Source organism: Rhea americana, unplaced genomic scaffold, assembly GCF_003343005.1.
Source record: "Rhea americana isolate MKP2758 unplaced genomic scaffold, rheAme1 scaffold_374, whole genome shotgun sequence".
Taxonomy (NCBI): domain Eukaryota; kingdom Metazoa; phylum Chordata; class Aves; order Rheiformes; family Rheidae; genus Rhea; species Rhea americana.
The window spans coordinates 38994-57936 of record NW_028186506.1 but is presented as its reverse complement, the minus strand read 5'-3'; the positions used below and the strand labels follow the sequence as shown (position 1 = coordinate 57936).

Below are 18943 nucleotides of genomic sequence, written 5' to 3'. Positions count from 1 at the left end.
ATACAGGATCTTATCATGAAGATTTTTATCTGTGAGGCTACAATCTTTGCAGTGAGACTCCAGGCCTCCAGCTGGGTGGAAAGAACTTTGGGACTCCATTTTAAAAGCCAAAAGTGTGGAGATATGTCTGTCCTGGCTCTGCTGTTGCTGTCCTAACTCTGGATAAATGGTAGTGTGTAGCAACCTTGGCTCAGGTTTTAAAATGGCAAAAGAAACACTCTAAATTAATAATGAATCAAAATAGCCAGCTTTGGAAAATGGAAGTTAGATCCTGAAGTCTGCTAGTGCTGCCAAAACAATAGTACTAACATCTACATCTAGAATCTTCCAGCAGTTGTAGTAACACAGTTCCTGCTGCCATGGAAACAGACAGAGATGGCTAAAAATGGAGCAGGTTGTTTTAAGCTAATTGTTCAACACACACAAAAAAGCTGGGATTCTCTTTTCTTTTGTGATACTGAGTCCTTTAAAGTAACCTGCTCCATTTCCATGGCAGCCAGCAGCAGATTTACTAGAATTCGTTTCAGATTTTACAATCCTGATACATGTCATAAGGTTAAGAATTTTGCAGTATTTTCTATAGAGGTAAAGATCTAGTAGGCTCATTAGATTTATTTGAGCAGTCTGTAGCATACCCAGTAAGATGCATCCAAATGATATATAGGTAAATATAGCTTCTACATTAAAGCAGGTTATTCAGTAAATTTCTCCTCTTGTGATACAACTATTGGGGGCTTTGCTGGGAGTAGAAAAAATTTCAGGATTCAATGATTCATCTAGACTTTATGTTGGGCCACGTTTTAAAATAAAGTGCGAGAAACATTCTTGTAGTTAGAGGTTGTCCTGGAAAAGTTCACTGAGAAATACGATTTGATACCTCTTTCAATGTTAATGAATCTTCCAGAGCATACATTAGGATTTTAACTCAGAGTATTAAGAATTCTTCCTTCAAGAACACAGGGACATTCTAGCTTGCAAGAAAGTTGGAGTGTCTCCATTTTGACTGCTTCGTTAAAAAAATCGCCAACGTAAAGCAACAATAGCATGTGAAAACATACTTTCTAGGTATAGTTCCAAAGGGATGGAATGCAAAATTATCTTGCAGTAATATAAAAGGCATTTTTGCAAAAGTGTGCAAAATACTGAGCTGCCTAAAAAAAAGATACTCTGATTCATTTAGTGAAAAGCTGTTCTCCCAAACCTTTCCTATATTTTGGGTCAGATTTATTCCAACAATAGCCCTCTTTAAGAAAAGATTGTCAACTCTAATGACTCCATTAATGTGATTGTGGATTGTCATATATACTACTACAACCACATAATAACTCTTAGGGATTAAAAATCCATATGGCTCTCTCGGCAGTACTGCTTAACGTGCAGCAGCTGCTCTTAAAAATATAACTATTAGAAAAGGAATTAAAACAACTGCACTGTATGGCTTGTGAAACTGCAACTTATTTTTGAATAGAAGCAATTTCAGTTTAACAAATGTTCAGACTGGTCATCCTTTTGTCTATTCAGTTGCTACTATTTGTTTTCAGTTGCATTTAGATGCCCTAATCGTGACCAAGGCCCCATAGGAATACACATTATAAAAACACACGCAATATCCCAGTCTCATTTTGTTCCTGGGAAGGGAGGCAGGCAGTATGTGAGACATACAGATGCAAGTGCCTCAGGGCTTGTGTTATCAACTCACTCTAGAAGCAGCTGCTCCCACTGGCAAATCTCTTATGGATCAGTAGAGGAGAAGTACAAGCTGATGAACCACACCAGGTTTTTCAGACTGGGGAAACCATTGGGAAGGGTTAAAAACTCCCGTGAGACTGAAGGGCATCAATCCTTTTTGGCAGCCATCCATTTTTTCTCCATCCTGCCTCACTTCTTGTGCTATTCAGCTTTTTTTCAAAATGAATTTTAAATCCAGTGAGAGGGGAATTACACCACAAACTTTCTGAGAGAATTTGGCCAAATTCCTTCATGTCTGTATAGCTCAGTTTCCCTATCTGTAATATAGGGCTAATATTAATGTTATGTAGAGTTTAAGTCTTATCAGGCCTGTCCCTTCAGCATTTGTCATGAGCTGTGAGGTTGTAATGTGGAAGGATCTATATTTCAAAATACTTTAATTTAGGATCTCTGTTGTGTATTTTAGTCTCTCAGTGCCAGACTAGTAATTATGTAAAACTGTAATCCCTGGGCACTCTGAAGCTAGCAGAAGCTTTGTCACTGATGTCGTTTATTTATATTACATGGTAAACCAGGATGGAAGCCTAAACTGACCTTGCATACAAATGTTACCTTTGTAATATTTGCTCTGATGCCTGAGAGGGGAGGGAGCCCGCCCTACCCTGTGCAGTCCGCTCTCTGCAGTGTGAGTAGGATGGGCACATGCATAGTTAGACCTGCTTGATCCAAGCTGATCATACTATATCCTGTAATACCATACAGCCTGCAGAGAGCAGACAAGTCAGCTCGGGTTCCTTCTTAGAAGACCTTAATGTTGTATATAGCAAGGTGCTATGATCTATGCAGGCAGCTAAGCTGCAGATATTTTAGGGATGACTATCTGGACACAAAGTGCAGGTCAAGGGGCCATACTTCGTGGTAACCCAGTTTCTGGCTAGAACCCAGTGAACTGCAGAGACGTTGCTATTTGGGTCAGGATGTGGTGTTAAATTTTCAGTGGCAGTAGTTTAGACTGGGTAGGAAGGTAGCAACAAATCGTATTGAAAAAGAAAGTCCTCTTTGACTAACAGCAAGGAACAGTCTATGCAATACCACTACAGTAGCTCTACAACTTAAATTGTGACCAAAAAATAAGAAAATCCCATATTTGCTAAGATTTACTGCTTCACAGACCAATGGAGCAAAATGTAAACTGCAACACATCTGTCTTTATTCCGCAAGCATCCGTGGCTCTGTTATTCCCGTGCTCCGGTCCCACTGGATGAATAACCCTTCCCCCTCTCCACGCTGAATAGGCCAGGTGACTCTGTACCCGGCCACCCAGCAGATGCTTCTGCAGTACCAACTGTTCTGAATCCCCCACCCTTTTTCTAGCTTTTTTTCCTCCTTCCCCCCGTGTCCTACCAATCTAGGCTGCCTGGCACATGCTGCAAGCTGCAGTCCCACTGGAGTGATATTGTAATGGAAATGAGGGAGGGGATGCAAGCAGAACTGCACAGATTTACAGCACTCTAAGGGTTTCCATTAAAATCCTTGACAACTTGTTATTTATGAGTAGACCAACAGCTCTTCTAATATCCAGGGCCTAGACCCCATTCACTTCAATAATGCTGGTTTGGAATAAATGAGCCAGAGGATGGAAACCAGTTCTGTTAGTATAATGGAGGAGGCTAATAGCTGTTTAGAGAAAACAACTGATGTAATTCTGGGACCCAATCCTTGCACCAACTAAACTAAAGGTTTGATTCTTTAAGTGCATTTCAAATAGTGATTTAATTCAGTACAAAGAGGGTGATAAATGGTAGCATTCTGATTTCATGGCATTATGTACCCACTTTGCACTGCCCTGGGTATTATTTGCACTAGTGGACTAGAAATAAAGGGACTCTGACTTCTGTGCAAGCAGAAATGGGTCATTTTGGGTCTCCACAGCAGAAAAAAGATACACAACAGGGGTTTGTCCTAACAAAATAATACAAGCAACAGAAAGATCTCTGCATAAGCACATTATCTTAATTTGTCAATCTCACATGGGCGTATGAACATTTCTTCCTCAGATTTTTCTGACCTTCTCAGCAACCAAGCTGTGGTGGCAATCTAGGTATGGTTTGAGAACCCTTTTTTACTACAACAGTTCCCTTCTCTGTTCTTTGTGCCTCCCCATCCCTGACATGTCAAGTACAGGAACACAGGACTGACCCCTGAAATAAGGACTTTGACAATCAAACCATGTTAAACACTAGGATGTGTATTATGCTGCTGTAAAGAATTACCTGTCTCTTCTGGCGAATGTTAAAATCAAGCTAGCTTGTATACTGCTTCTTCCTTTTTCTCTGTTGTTCACCTGCATCTTGTCTATTTACAATGCTTTCTCTCAGGCATTTTTAAATTTCCTTTCTGCTTCCTCCACTCGCTGCAGGAGCCTCATTAAAGATGAAGCGAAGAGAAGCAGCAGCAGTGCTCCCAAGCTTGGTTTTGCTATGGGGGCAAAAGACAGGGAGAGGCAGCAGTGCCAGATGGATTGTGCTCCATGCTGCTACCTCTCCCTCTACCGCACTCTGAATACTCTGCACTCTGATTTCAGAGCAAATAGACAGTCCTGAAGGTCGAAACTGTTCTGCGGGATGAAGAAGGAAGATATGGATAGATGAAGAGTAACTTGGAGGAAAAAGGGTGGAGGAAAGAGGCTGTTAATTAGGTGACTGTGACCGTAAGATTGGGAATGACTTCCTGAAGGAAGCAGAACCACCTATGATTTGTTTGAACAGCCTTTCACGTACTCTGATTTTCAGGGCTGAAAGAGTTTGACAGTCCGGGATTTGTAACTGCATCCTTCATGACCTGTGTCTTTCTTCTGCACTGAAAATAGCTTTTCCCAGGGAAAACAATGGTGGTTCTGTGGAAAGAACTGAGATCAGGCAATATATGATGCCCTCTGTGACCACAGTTAGGATTTGCAGCATGCCTTTGCAGCTAAGAGATATTACCTTCTATTTTGCATTTTACATATAAAGAGATATACCTGTTAATTGGAAAATGATTCCCTATGGACAAATTTACTCAGACTATTCTGTGTGTGAATGGCATAGAAAAAGCCCATGGGAAGAACCGACTTCTTGGGAAAGAAAGGTAAATGGTCTACCAAAAAGCAAAGAAAAATCAGGCAAAGAAAAGAGAGTTCTCTTAGGCTGAACAGGTTTGCTTGGATGGGGAAATAGAAAATGCAACACTGCCTCAGAGCAGCAGTCGCTCATGGAAACCCAACAGGACCACTTCCTAACCTGGAATGAACTGATAAGCCCTGTAAAGGTTTAAAAAGATGGTGGACTTCTATCTCCAGGCATTTGGCCCGCAAACTATAACATCCTCCTTTTAAATACATTTCTAATAGATGGCCATTCAGATTCTACATGGGTCTGATATAAACTATGCCAAACCCCTTCAAAATTTTCTTTCCCATTTCTTACCCAATACATATCGGATCTTATCCAAAGCATAGCTATATCTAATTATCAGCCATTTGAGCTACTTCTGTATTAAACCATAAACTTGAGATAGGATTGAAATCTCTTGTGATTCCAAGGGCTAAATGCAGCAGTAACATAAATAATGCTGTAAATTACAGGCAAAATGAAAACTTTGTCAGAAAATATATGATGTAATTTGTGCTTAGGGATAAATTGGTCCCTGGCTGCCCACGACAGGGAAGATATGACCTGCATCAGGCCAGAGTATATGCCTGGGAGCCTGAATCTGTGTCATTATTACAGAACACAAATGATATAACTTAAAATACTTTAAAAAGTCAGCATCGTGATGAGATTTATTGTGGTCTAACCCCCCCTGCCGGTCACCCTCTAGCTGCCTCAGTCACAGGGCCTGTGCCTCAAAATAGGCCTCAAAGAGATTTGTAGAAATGATGGGAGCAGGCAAGCGGAAAATGATAGGTGCCAGTGTAAAAGCGATGGTGAGGCAATTCCGGCGCACTGACACCGGGCACTCATAGCTCAAGGCATAGATGGGATCGTGACATAACTCTAACCCCAAGTGGCCGGGTTTGGGTTTATGATATGAGCTGTTGAAGCCAGTGCTAGTAACAGAGCAGAAAGGAAACAGGTCTATTAATTCTGATACTGGGTCAACTACCAGAGTTTTAAATAACATTGCTTGGGTGTCTTTCCACATTCAATCGGCTTCTGTAAAAAACACTTAAATTTTTCCTGAGGAAATGAATATTCAATTAAAAAAAAAAGCTTCATTTTGATGGAATCTTCAGTTGTGAAAATTGCAATAAAAACATTTCAGGAATGTCGAGCTATACCATGGTAATCAATAATGTCAAAACATTTTGATTGCACAATACCAAATATTTTTTAAAAAGTTTTAATGTCCAGGGTATTTTTTCAAGTGTTGGAAAACAGAATGTTCCTATGACAGAACAGAAATTCAAATGTTTTAGTCAGCCATAGGTTTTTGGATCAGTACTGCTTGGAACTGATAGGACAAATACGGCCCATACAGCTCATTTTACTTTCCTGGTTTGTTCTTGTTACTGCATACTATCCTTTGACCTTCTTGATATATTTCCATGCTGTGAGGAGCCATTAGCATCAAGCACTTAAATACGTGCTTTCTGTTAAACAGAAGTAGTCCCACTAACTATAGGAATACCATGTTACATGCTAAGTGTTCAGAGGTGTGCTTAAGGACTTTGTTGGACAGAAGCTTCAGAAAGTAATTGAAAGTTTGCAGATAGCTCCCTTATGACCCCATCAACTCTTTTGATTTATTTCTTTAAGAATGGACAGACAGACATACTGAACGATTTTCTCAGTATAGCTTTATTTTCGTTTGCTCTTATTTTCTGTTACAGATTTTTTAAAATAGTGCTTACCAGTATAGTACAGAAATAGTCTATTTAAACCTAGATTGATAAAAAAGTTTATGCATGTAAAATCAAAACAGTAAACATTTTGAAGTCTCTGTTATTCTTGATACTAAAACTCTATAGAAACTTGTTAGGATTCCCTATTCCTTTGGCTATTCAGCAGTAAACACACAGCTTAATACAGGTAGATAATAAAACTATACCCTTTCATGTTTGTCATAAATTGCAAGCCCCAAAGCAGAAATAAAAATAGCAACTGAATGATCTGCGAACAAAGCACTGTAATATCCCAAGGCACTTAATAGATTGAATCAAAATGTTTTGTTTTGAGAAAAGGTTCTTCTTGTTAAATCAAGAAGGCTTAGAAAAATAAAAGAGAAATAATCCAGATTCATCATGTCCTCTAAAGGAAGATGTCCAGTTTCTGATGAAGAGGCCTTACACGCTCTGCTCTGTCAGGACAATTCAGCTCCTGCTTTCCTATGGGCTCCATACCATAGTGGCCTTCCCAGTTGCAGACATTTCACTGGGTTTCCTCATTATGAGATGGATGTTCTCTAATGAGTCTAACAAGTGTTAGACTGCACAAGCACAGATTGACTGTTCACTGTACTGTTACTATTCACTGTAAATCTGGTCATATGGAGAAGAGAAACAACAATTTATGTGCCATGCTCTACAACAAGCTATGCTGCCTGCTTTGCTAGAAGGATGGGACTGCTAGACCTTTACCTCTGCGAACAGATAATGAGTCTCGTTACAAATATACAACTTTCACTTCTTTCAGGACTGAGGGTGAAAGAAGAGAGGAAAATTGATTTTTATTTAGTTATTTTTATTCATTAGCAATTAATTCTGCATTCCAGAAGATGAGCAGACTGAAAATCTGATCTTAAAGGATTATACAATGTTTCTGGTCTTTGGTTAGTAATCACAGTGCTATATCAAAGAATAAAACCGTTATAATAGAGGTGTATCAACCAAGTACAGAAAACTGCTGCACTACATCTCTTTCCTTGGCCCAACCTGGATGAACGGTTACACGGACTGTTCTGAAGTACTGATACCACATTCAGCTAAATTAATAATTACAGGAATTGTAACCAATTAACAAGTACATATACTTGATTCAAGACAGAAGACTTAAGTTGATGATGCTGATTCAATTTCAGGATATGGATGTCTGACCCAATTTAAGTGTTGGGTCACGTGCTGCATGGAACAGAAAGCTCAGAATTACAGTACTAGTGGCATATTCAGTCTTGTCTGGGTGATTCATTAGCACGAATCAAGCCTATAGAATGATTCTGGTCTATTTTATGCTGCGGCCTTTGCCACCTATTCTACACAGCAGATGAGAATTCAGAATTATTCCAGGACATGGCAATAAATATGATCTTCAAACACCTGCTTATTGGACTTTTCAAAAGTCTCATTGCAGAGTGGACACTCCAGAAGGTGGCTCTGCACATGCGCCTCATACTGACTTGTATCAATATCTTCAGGAAATACCTCGTCACACAAGGGGCATTTCCTTATAGAAGCCTGAATGCAAATAAGGACAGTTAAAACATTACATTAGTATTCAAAAAAGGAAGAAAAAGAAAGGTTTAATGGTCAGAAATCATCAGTTCTGCTCAAGTCTTTCTGATTTCTAATACTCTGAAGTTTCAAATGTCTCCAGGCTTCTTTGACTATCACTTTCAAGTCAAGAACTTCTGAGACACACTCTTAACTTTCCATCCTACATAGCACATGTTCACGTCTCCAGTATGAAATAAGGTATCTAGCAGCTGCCTGCTGCACGGTCTGACATTAGATGCTGCCAAAAGTTGGTACTTGAAGATTAAGGTTAACAATTTCCTTTCTCTTCATTAATAGAAATAAGTGTTATTAATTTTACAGGTTAGGTATACATGGCTCCGTTTTGTTGTCCACTGTTGTACCAGGACTAGAATAGTATGTGGACAATTGGCTACAGAGCTTAACTTGGAGCTTCTCATTTCAAACCACAAATTCCTGTCCATAAAGTACATTACTTACTACATCTGCAGCTCTTGCCTCTAGGTTTGCTCCTGAAGCTGGAAAAAAAGAGAAATTAATGTGCTGGTGACTGAAAAACAATGTAATGTGCTGATAACTAGTAATTCTTGAAACATGAGGATGTGGCTCTTGATCTAGACCTCTATATTTAGGACTATGGAAACTGGACATAAGCCACAGAACTAGCTGTCTCACAGCTGAATAAACTAGCTAATAGTTGTGTCTCTTGGCAGAAAATGAGCAGACAGCTGATCACTCAAGTCAACTTTAACACCTGGCAGTATTTTGCAGCTGTCAAGTCATTTGCACATATACAAAGCTGCACTGAGGTGCTGCTAAGAATTTATTTTCTACAAGCATTCAATCTGAGAGGGAAGATAAGTTGATGAGACTCTTATTGCCACGTACTTGTGGTCCCTCTGATGACAAGAGAGGACAAAGTTCCTCCTCTTAGAAGTTATGCAAAAGCATAGAAGTATTTTCCTGCACATACAAACTCTATTGTGGTAGCCAGAAGAAGGTCAAAACAGTAGAGAAAAAAACATATCCTCAGTATGTGCAGGTGGAAATTATTTTTGTAAGTCCAAATCCATTAATTCTTCAGTTACTTCTGATTCTAACCCAGTTCTCCCACTAAGGTTCACTTTCTTAGAGGTAAGGATAGGAGTAGATTTGATTTTAGATGGACTTGTACTTTCAGACAGAATGCCAAGTAACCTTACCATAGTAGGGATTTCCAAACACAAGACTTCCCATTGCAGGAGGTGAAATTTGGTGTTGAGATGTTGAAACAGCAGAGGAGGAAGAAACATCTGCAGTCTGTGAGAGACGTCTCAAGAGGGCATAGTTCTCTTCCTTTAGTTCCTGCACAGAGACAGAAAGTCAGAAAGAATTTCCAGAAGCTCTGGGGCCCATTTCAGACAGAAGTCATAATCTGCACTAATATAGATCCTCTTGTACCAGAATCAGAATAGCTCTATAGCTCCTTTTAGGTAGATCAGTATTTGTCCTGTCTGGTGGAATAGGAAGGTGAGGTAAGGAAGTGAAAAGATCTATACTGTGGCCTGTCGGGAAGGCAGACAAGATAAGCACAATAGAGTAATGTATTTTAAAAGATAAAACATGATCTTGAAGTCATGTAGAAAATAGCAGAGTAAGGAACAAAAATGAGAATCACTGTTTAGATTGAATGAAAAGACTATATTCATTTAAACAAATAAGTCCATTCACTTCAGAGGTGTCAGAGTTAACATAAGGAGTTTTTGAAAAACTCCTTGCTAATATGGACTGGAAAAAAGGTGCAAGTTTTTGGACTCTTCCTTTTAGGCTGTGCAGGGGTAGTAGCAACAATACACTGAGTCTAAGCACAGTCATTTGTACATGCACATGAACAGCAGAGCAGCCTGGGTTTAGGTGATGGTCCATGTGCAGGCACAATTAGTGATCCATCTGGTAGCAGGGTTAATGGAACCGAATAACAGACTGAGAGATTTATATCATATTCAGTTCAGGAGAAGGACAAGGGAGCTGTGCCAAATTCTCACCTGATTTTCCTTATCAGTTTCATTCTTTTTTGCCTGCAAAATCTGAAACAAATGTTTCTTCTCCTCAAGTTCTTTCATTAAGTCGCGGTTTTGGTGCTGTGAAGGAACAGTGTTATTTGGTGAATAGTGGGAAATCAGCAAACAAAAAACTATGAGAGCTTTCAGCACTGTTGACATATATTAGCTGCCCTGCTGCATTCATTACCAACAAATAAACCTTCACTTTCAATATGAGTCTTATCATTTCATAATTTGTAGCCTGGGATATCTCCGTATCAACATTCACTTAAGTTCTGTATTTTCATTACGGTATGAGAGATGATATGTGACCCCTAAAGGAGATGGTCGTACAAATGGAGATATTGAAGGAAAGGAACAATTAAAGCTGAAAAATGCACCCGGACAGGTGAGAGCTCTCACAGACTGCCGGGTTTCCTGGGACTGTGAGACTTGCATTGACTGTGGATTGCTAGTACATCCTTAGGAATTAATCTTGTAGTTGACTCTTGAATTAAATCAGTAAATTAGATAAGCTAGAATACTTAAGGATTCTGCAGACAAAGTATCACTCTAGGAATCCCAAACATTTGGCATCACAGCAGAGGTAATCACATCATCTATTTTAGGCATCTGATTTTCAATGCCAGAGCCAGAGCATTGCCTCCAACAGCTTCCTGAATAGCACATACAGAGAGAAGCACCTTTAGAAGGTGACTCAAGGCAACAGACTAAAGATGATGTGAATGGCCTCAGCCACTGCAAATCATGGTTCCTTCAGCAGAAAGAAATGCTACTCTTTTGTTCTTTTATATCCTTCACATTCCTTCAGTGAGTGATTTTCAACACTGGAGTTGTGGATTACTTATAAAAGGTCTGCAGAAGTTACTTAAGAAAAGTAAACCTCCTGTCCATAAGCTTAAGTTTCTGATATAGTCACCTGCAACATCACTGGGAAATTGGGAAGCTTCTGCAAATTGTAAAAGGTTGGCTGTCAGTGCTTTAAGCAAATGTTAACTCTCCTGCACTGGTAATGGCAGTTTATGTACAACACAGCAGAGCTTTGTGCTCAATGCCTTTGGGCCCGTCTTCCCCAGCTGCAGCCACAGAAATGCCAGGCACCTGCTCATTCTGTAGAAAATGTGACAGGCTGGCCTCTGTCTCCTTCAAGTTCTCCAGGGCACGTTCAAGCTCCTCCTTGCGCTCCCTCTGCACAGAATCCCAGATTTGCACAGGCAGAGATGCAAAGGTAATATCAAAGAAAAGAGGTATCAGAAATGTGGGTCAGAGCACCAGACTGTAGAACAGAAACTTCGAACTGTTTATAGCTTGTTTTGGTCAGAGCATTTTTTATTGGTCTGATTTTTTTACTGATTATTAAATGCCAAATCTGAGATATTAAAGATGAGAAAGGGACAGAAACGTAAATAGAGAGAAGACTAAGAGGCCTGCTATCTCACACCTGTTGCAAGTCAGCTTCCTGTTGGAGGTAAAATTAATGGCATATGGACTGGGGCAGATTTAGAATAACTTATTGGATTTACACATAAGTTCCAGTCTTGGAACAATTTTGGTAGTGACTGCACTAATTTGCAGTCAACTAAATACCTGAGCTATTTTATATCACTCCAGGGATGAACATCCCTGGAATTGATTCTAGAGAGATGAAGGCAGAAATTGAATTTTCTTGCTTCAGAGAATCAGAATTACAAAATCTAGTAATACAGGTGTTTCTTCCAAACCTAAAACGTATTTGTGTACTATAAGAACCTGTCAGGCTGTGTGTCCACACAATCATACACCAACGCCACCATGGAGAGTCCTCTTTCTCTGTGTCTTTCTCTGTGTGACCTTCCATAAGGTTGAGCAATATTTATACCTGCTCATTGCCAAGGACACCTCTAAGTGTCGCTGCCCTGGCTTCCCCAAGCACCAAGACACTCAGGCTTTACCTGTTCAGCTACAGTGATGTGCAACTGGCGATTCTCTTCCTTCAAACTTTCAAGCTGCTCGGTCTTGTCAAGGTCCAGGCGAGCCAAGTTTTCCACTTCTTTCTCGTAATTCAACACCTGAGACTAAGGAGAAAGAAGAATGTACAGAAAGTTTATTTTTTAAAAAAAAAGTGATGAGTGAGAATAACAGGTGCTTTTTTGCTGCACGAAACACAGCATAGCAAAGCTCCATGAGCCATGGCTGCTCTTTTTTTTTTTTTTGCTAACTTTTTTCCATCAAAAACATTGTAGAAACTTGGACTAGTTACAGGGGCATATACTGAATYTGACATATTCATCAGAACACAGTATTCATTCATATATTCTTTGAAGAGCTTTCCGAATTTCAAAATGACACTTCTAATCTGGGAAGTCAGAGATGGAAGAGGAAAATAAAGACTCTATGGGCAGATAGATACCATACAGTTCTGGGTCTCCCAGGTCCCAGGCCTAGCAACCAAGCTATTTTCAGTCTACCTTCTCCCTTCAGATACCTTCCCGCAAGACGTCTTGTTTTCACCCAAGTATTTAACATGATTTTAGAATGTTTTTCAAAACAGAACTGTTTTCTGACCCATCGTTTTATGTACCTGTTCCTTAGCTAGCAGGAGGTAAACAACAGTCTTATCTTGGTGAGTTTAACCTTTATGCAACAGGGATGTGTTTAGGGAATAAACAAAAGAATCCTTATAATTTCTCTTGGCACATCCCTCCCTACCTTCCCTTCTAAGATAAGCTTTCTTGGTTTCCTGGTTTCATGTGAACCTCTTCCTAAAGGCCCTAAGTAATCAGGACAAGAATTCAGACACTACATATTTGTTTGAGACTGTTCAGTTCTCTATCAGAGACAAACTGAGACCCTCAGATACAATTCACAAAAGCAGAGGCAGGCAACCGTATGTTTTCTACCTGCAGCTGATCCAGGTGATCCAGGGCTGTTTTCAGTCTGGTTTCCAGGCGTTCCTTTTCAGAGGTCACATTCTGAATTTGCTCTTTGAGTCTACTCAGAACAAATCAAAATAACCGTATTTTTAACGACCCATGTTCCCAATATCACACTTTGGTAGGCAAAACTAGCAGTCTACATTTCCAGACCTAATAAAAAGCTCAGGTTATCCTCACTGAGACTGAAATGAAGTAAACCTTATTTGTGTGAATGCTGGGGGGCTTCCAAAGTCTTGTTTGCTTGTGCAAAATTAACTGAGGCCTTGTGAATCCTGGAAGAGCTCCACAGCCTAGGGTCGCCTACGCAAGCTTACAGAGAAACCCAAGCACCTGCAACTCTTGGATTCATTCCAAGAGTCAGTTTTGTTCAGTTGTTGCCACTTTTTCTGAGGTTTGGTTCATCTGAATGTAAATCCAAGCCCTAGAGAGTTGCTCACACTCTTGCTCGGGAGCTTAGCGCTAGCACACCTGTAGACACACAGCCCCTGGCTTTCGTGAACACTAAACATACAAAGGCAAGGTGCTTACACAAACTCCTGTTTTGAGGTATGCTGTAAATACACTTACTGGTGCAGTTCTGTCTCTCTGCAGCTGTCCTGCTCCTTGAGATGTTTGTTTTCTTTTTTCAGGGAATTCAGCTCCAGCTCCAATTTCTCTGTGTTCCTCTTTAGAGACTCAAAACCATTCTGCAGCTCCTGAAAATCAAAATCAGATCAATGAGAGTTAAGTGGAACCCAAGCAAACATCCTGCTCTGGAACTGCAAAACCTCTCTGATGCAACACTTCTAGGCAGCCCATCTGAAGGAGGAAAATCTCTCCTTTGCATCTCTCCCTTTAATTTTCACCTGGAAATGTACAATGGAGCAAGGCCTGACTCAGTCTCTTTTTGTCTTTCAGACTTAAAGCCTCTGACTTAATATATTAAACTTTTTTGTACCTTTTTCTTCTTGAGTTGTTCCTGCAGATCCATATTCTGCTTCTGGAGACTTGTATAGCTTGCTTTCAGCTCCTCATTTTCTTTAAGCAAATTTTTGTTTTGTAGTTCAATCTCTTCTACTTCTCCCTGGCAAGCAACAGAGTTGTTCAGTCATAACGGAAGCGGTGAAAAGCTACGTTCCAAATAGCCCAGCATGAAGAGCTTGCAAAAGACAACACCTTGTACCTGCCCATGCTTTACTACCATCAGGGACCAGACTGTTTCTTCATTCTACCTCCTGTCTGTCCAAACCTGACCATGAACCCAGTCCTTGAATCCTGAACACACAGCACACCTGGTCTTTTCAGGTGCGCAAGGCCTTCTGTGTCCACAGAAGTCAGTGGAAGCAGAGGGCTGGGTATTTTTGCAGTTTGTAAGATTAGGCCCATGGAAGAAGTGTTTGCATAGTCATTAACAAAGGACAAGGCTACATACAAGAATGCAAAGTAAGAGTCTTCACGTCATGTCAGTTATTGCCAGTGTGCATGCTCTTACTCCCATCTAATGGAAGACTGCTTCCATGAAAACTGTATTTTCATTTTAAAATATTTAAAATGCCCCAGAACAATACATACTAAGGCACTCCCCAACGCAAAGTGCTCTCAGGCTAAGTATACTAGTCTGACAAATGGCAAGTAGAGAAACAGAAAGTGCTGAATTTGTGCAGCAGATCAGTAGCAAAGCCAAGAACAGAACCCAAGTCTGCTTGGTTCCAGCTCCACATCCTATTTACTGGATCGTTCCATATTAGCAATGAGCATGTGCTAATAAAAGACAAAAGCAGGAAAGAACAGAGGAGGCATACCTGTGTGGTAACCACCAGAATATCATCCTCAGTCTCTGCTCTGAACTGGAAAGGTACGCTGGCTCCACGAACCACTCCATCCTGGTCAACGTAGCAGAACTGGTAGTATTCATCATCTTTTGGTAGGTAGTAAGCTTCAAACAAACACAACCACCCCATCAAATGGGTCTTTATTTATACAGGCTTCTCAGATACGTAACACAGAAAATCTGAATCTAAGAAAACTGAGAAATCCTAGTTCAATATTGTTCCAGCACCATGAGTAATTCTTTGTGCCAGTGACAAGAACACAAACAATATCACTCAATTGAGATAGTAGAACTTAACAGATTGGACATTTTGCGGCTATTATAATAGGAGTGATTTATCACTCCAGTTCTTTGAAATAAGTTTACCTAAGCACAGTACTGCAGATGTTCTGTAACTCTGCATGCAGTGCTCATTAACAGTATCCAGAGTGATCTGGGTAAGGACTCTGCGTGTGTGGCTGTTGTGCATGTGCACACATGTTCCCCGGGCAGCCCAGTTTCCCCACTGACCTTTGAACTGGATCTGTTGCTGTGCTGCAGTATCACCGCTGACACCACTGGGCAGAGGAGCCCACATGAACGTGTAGTATTCCTGGGTTGTTTTCCATCCCACCTACAACAGCAAACTTGTTACACAGCATCACAAAGTTCACATTTATCCTGTGGGGACAGGTGGGATATGGAGATATTCTAGAGGACAGGTGATAACAGGCAGTGTATTTCCACCTAGTTAATGGCAGGACTTTTGCATCGCTCTCCTAACATAGAGTTGTTGCCTATGCATAAAAGGACAATCAGAGCTGTTTGCCAGTTTATTCCATGAGTGTATATGGGTCAGGGGAGCACTGAAGTAAGAAATATGTTGGAAAGCATGGTGTCAGAATGGTCTACGATGTAGTTATTCTCCACTGGTTCTAGGAATCAGTCTGTTTGATCAGCCTTGAAGCTGTTCTAATTGCAAAGTGAAGCTGGGATAGCCTTTCATGTGGCATGAAAATGAAGAACTCTGCTTTCCCCAAGGTAACAACAGGTCTGGTGCTTCGTCCCTAGGTGCAATAAAGATGTTCCATTACACAAGCATATTGAAAAAAATCCCTTACCTGCTCTACCAAAGTCCTAAATCTTTTCTTAGGGATCAAGTGTGAAATAAGCAGATGCCAAGCTACTTGTCTCTGCTGGCTCCTACCTTCTCATACTAGATACGTTTGGTTTCACAGAATTCACTTACCCGGAAAATGCCCACCCAGTCCTTCCTGCGAGGAGCAATGTTGTTTGTGAGTGTATAATAACAGGTTAAGTCTCCTCCGGGAACATAGAACTTCTCCACATTATTAAAGATGACCTGGGAGAAATGACAGTTGTCTAAGAGGACACCAGAAGTGGGAGGTTCATCTGAGGTCTCATCCATTATGGAGGTCTGCAAGAGGAAAGAGTAAGGAGATTATCTAATCTTCAGAGGCTGCCAACAGTTGTATCACTGAAGGGTACGAGGATGGAAAGCTTGTGAATGACGTAGCTGTAATGTCTGAAAGCCCCTGCATGCACACGGAAGGCTCGTGAACTCGCTGGAGTCCCACTGTGGTGTCCTGGCAGCTCACGACATCCACGGCAGCTTGCACAGTCTGCAGGGTAGGCATCCTCTATCAGACCCAGCTGTCAAGCTTCATGCATTATGTGCGAATCTCATACATTTGACCACTGCTTCCCAGCTGCAGCACCTGGAGCTCTCACGCTGCTGGCGTGGCATCGCAACCTCTCCCCTGTGCGGGACAGCACGGACCAGCCACCGCTGACTGTCCTGCAGCTGTGCTCCATGGGAGAGAGGCAGCAGAGCCTGGGAGCAGCTGGAGCACGTATGCCTCCTGGTGAGATCCTGTGCTTGCAGCTCTGCTGAAAAGCCTGCTGTCCCCACAGGCAGCCTTGTGCTGTGGTTGTAACATGATTTGACACTCCAGGCACACCCCCACTAGGAAGCTACTGCAGTGGTGCATCACCTGTTCTAAAATCTAGAAACTAACATATTGCTTGAGAGGAGCAGAGGTTTATTGCATCAATGAAATGCTCCTGCAGAAAGTAATACAAGGCCAAAGTAACAGCTTGCAATCACTCACAGTGGGATCTCTGAGAACCCTGCAGTCTCACCCCCAGCGTGCTCTACCTTCACTTGCAGACTATTGCGAGACACACCAGCCACACTCATGCTGATAATAAACAAACTCAGCAGCCTCCCAGTTTTCTGCATTCAAAGCCAATGCTCTGTCTTGACCTCCAAATACAGCATCTTTCATCTTCATCTTTCTGGCTCCAAGTGAAGAGAGGTACCTGGCTAAGCTCAGCTCCCATGGAAGACCACAGAGAAGATCCTGTTAGGCAGGCAGTCGCAGTTCTGTCTTACAAACCTGTGTCGGGAGGCTATTATAGCCTTGCTACTCGTGACTGCTACAGTGAAACTGCGAGGCAATTCTCAGTATTGAAATGAATATGTTGGCAGCAGGGTCAACAAATAGCATTAAAGGTTTTGCCTGAGTTATCTATACAGAAAACTTTTCACTGTGTAGTGACATTGCGATCACATAAATCTACTGTGGAAGGTATCTATTAAGAAAACAGTATGCAAATTTCCAAGAGCCTAGGCAAGATTGGAAACAGAAAACTAAATTTCACTCTTCCATAGTATGTCTTGCAGGCAGCCAGACTTCAATGCTGGCAACCTGACAAGAGGCAGATCACTGCTGAGAAAATCCTGCCACCAATCCTGGACAATTCAATTCCAGGAATCCAAAGCAGAACCTCAGCTGATCTCAGTGACAGCAACAGAGAGCGAGTCTTGACCTCAGAAAGAAGGGAAAAGTTCATCTGAAACAATCAGCCCTTTGGCTTTTAAGGTCATCTTAAATCCAGGAGTTTCACATGGAAATGAACTGCCTGGAACCCTTTTTTTTATTGTCACTGAGAAGGACGTCACCTGCATTCTGCGACAAAGAATGGCCTGAAAACCAGGTAGAAACACAGACGGGTATTGTGGGGCTGCATTCAGATATGAAAAGTTACCACGCAGCTGGAAAAAACAGCGATAACAGAGCATTGTAAGCATGTTGCCTAGGGAGGCTGGAGAATTATTCTTGCTGGAAGCAGAAGGCAAGTCAGCCCTAGGCAGGCTGGACATGGCTCAATACCCCAGGAAATCCAGACGCACAGTTTCAATTTTAGCTATCTCACTAAAGCATAGGAAATTACATCTGATTAATCTAAGCCTCAATCTTCATCTGGCTGATGTCAATCTTTCCTACCCTGATGTGCCTTATGAATGCGTACGGACCTCAGTCAGCCATAAGATAGAAAAAAAAAATCAAAGGATAGCACCTTAATCATGTTACTGCATAGTTTCAGAACAAGACACGAGCTCAAGTTGCCACAAGGCTTAAAAGTAACTTGGGAAGAAAACGAAATGTCAATGCCTGGATGTAGCAAAATTGCATTGTGCTGTAAAAAAATGCTGGCTTTGGAGAAAATAATTGCAATCTTAAAGAAAAGTAAACCTGATGCCCAGGCAGAGGACTGATTGGTGTGCCAGTTCACTCCCGGGGTGGGGGGGGAAGACAAGAAGTAGAGGGAGAGCACATTTTAATAACGTTCAAATTTTGCAACTTGTTATGCGAACAGCTCTTAAGTCTTCAGGAAGGGAAGGAGTAGAGGAGGCTGCCGCTGCCCGGGGAGCTGGTGACAGCCGCCCCTCTGCGGGCAGCCCCGGCCCGGCGCTGAGCTAACGGGATATTCTTACACCGGGCACAGAGAGCAGGGCAGAATAAATAACCCACCGGACTTCCTCCCACCTCGGCTGCCCAGCCCCTCTCCGAAAGTGCTGCTAGGATGTTGGGTTTTCTTCCCCCCACCCCTTTGCTTTTTTTTCCCCCCTCTTTTCTTGCTTTTTTTCCTTTCGTTTTCTGTCCCGAAACTATAGGAAACGGTCCCGAAAACGCAGAGAAAAGTGAGTTTCCTTTTCCCGAACGAGACCAAGGTGCGGCCACAGCCCCAG

The 18943-nt window shown here is 41.5% G+C and overlaps 1 protein-coding gene across 3 annotated transcripts; it reads right to left on the bottom strand.

The window, feature by feature from the left end:
• Window positions 1–6507: 6507 nt before the first annotated feature.
• CALCOCO2 (calcium binding and coiled-coil domain 2) lies at window positions 6508–16324 on the bottom strand. Of its 3 annotated transcripts, none has more exons than XM_085313003.1 (12): window positions 16136–16324; window positions 15418–15520; window positions 14879–15012; window positions 14035–14160; window positions 13665–13792; window positions 13062–13152; window positions 12092–12236; window positions 11284–11345; window positions 10165–10260; window positions 9343–9484; window positions 8621–8658; window positions 6508–8122 (listed from the first exon to the last, which is right to left on the bottom strand). In XM_085313003.1, the coding sequence occupies exons 1-12, from the start codon at window positions 16313–16315 to the stop codon at window positions 7946–7948; spliced, it is 1422 nt and encodes a 473-aa protein (XP_085169129.1). In that variant the 5' UTR covers window positions 16316–16324; the 3' UTR covers window positions 6508–7945. The 3 variants fall into 3 exon arrangements, with proteins under 3 accessions (XP_085169129.1, XP_085169128.1, XP_085169130.1); XM_085313002.1 differs by having other exon boundaries at window positions 11284–11370; window positions 12114–12236; XM_085313004.1 differs by lacking the exon at window positions 11284–11345 and having other exon boundaries at window positions 12114–12236.
• Between the last annotated feature and the right edge of the window lie 2619 nt (window positions 16325–18943).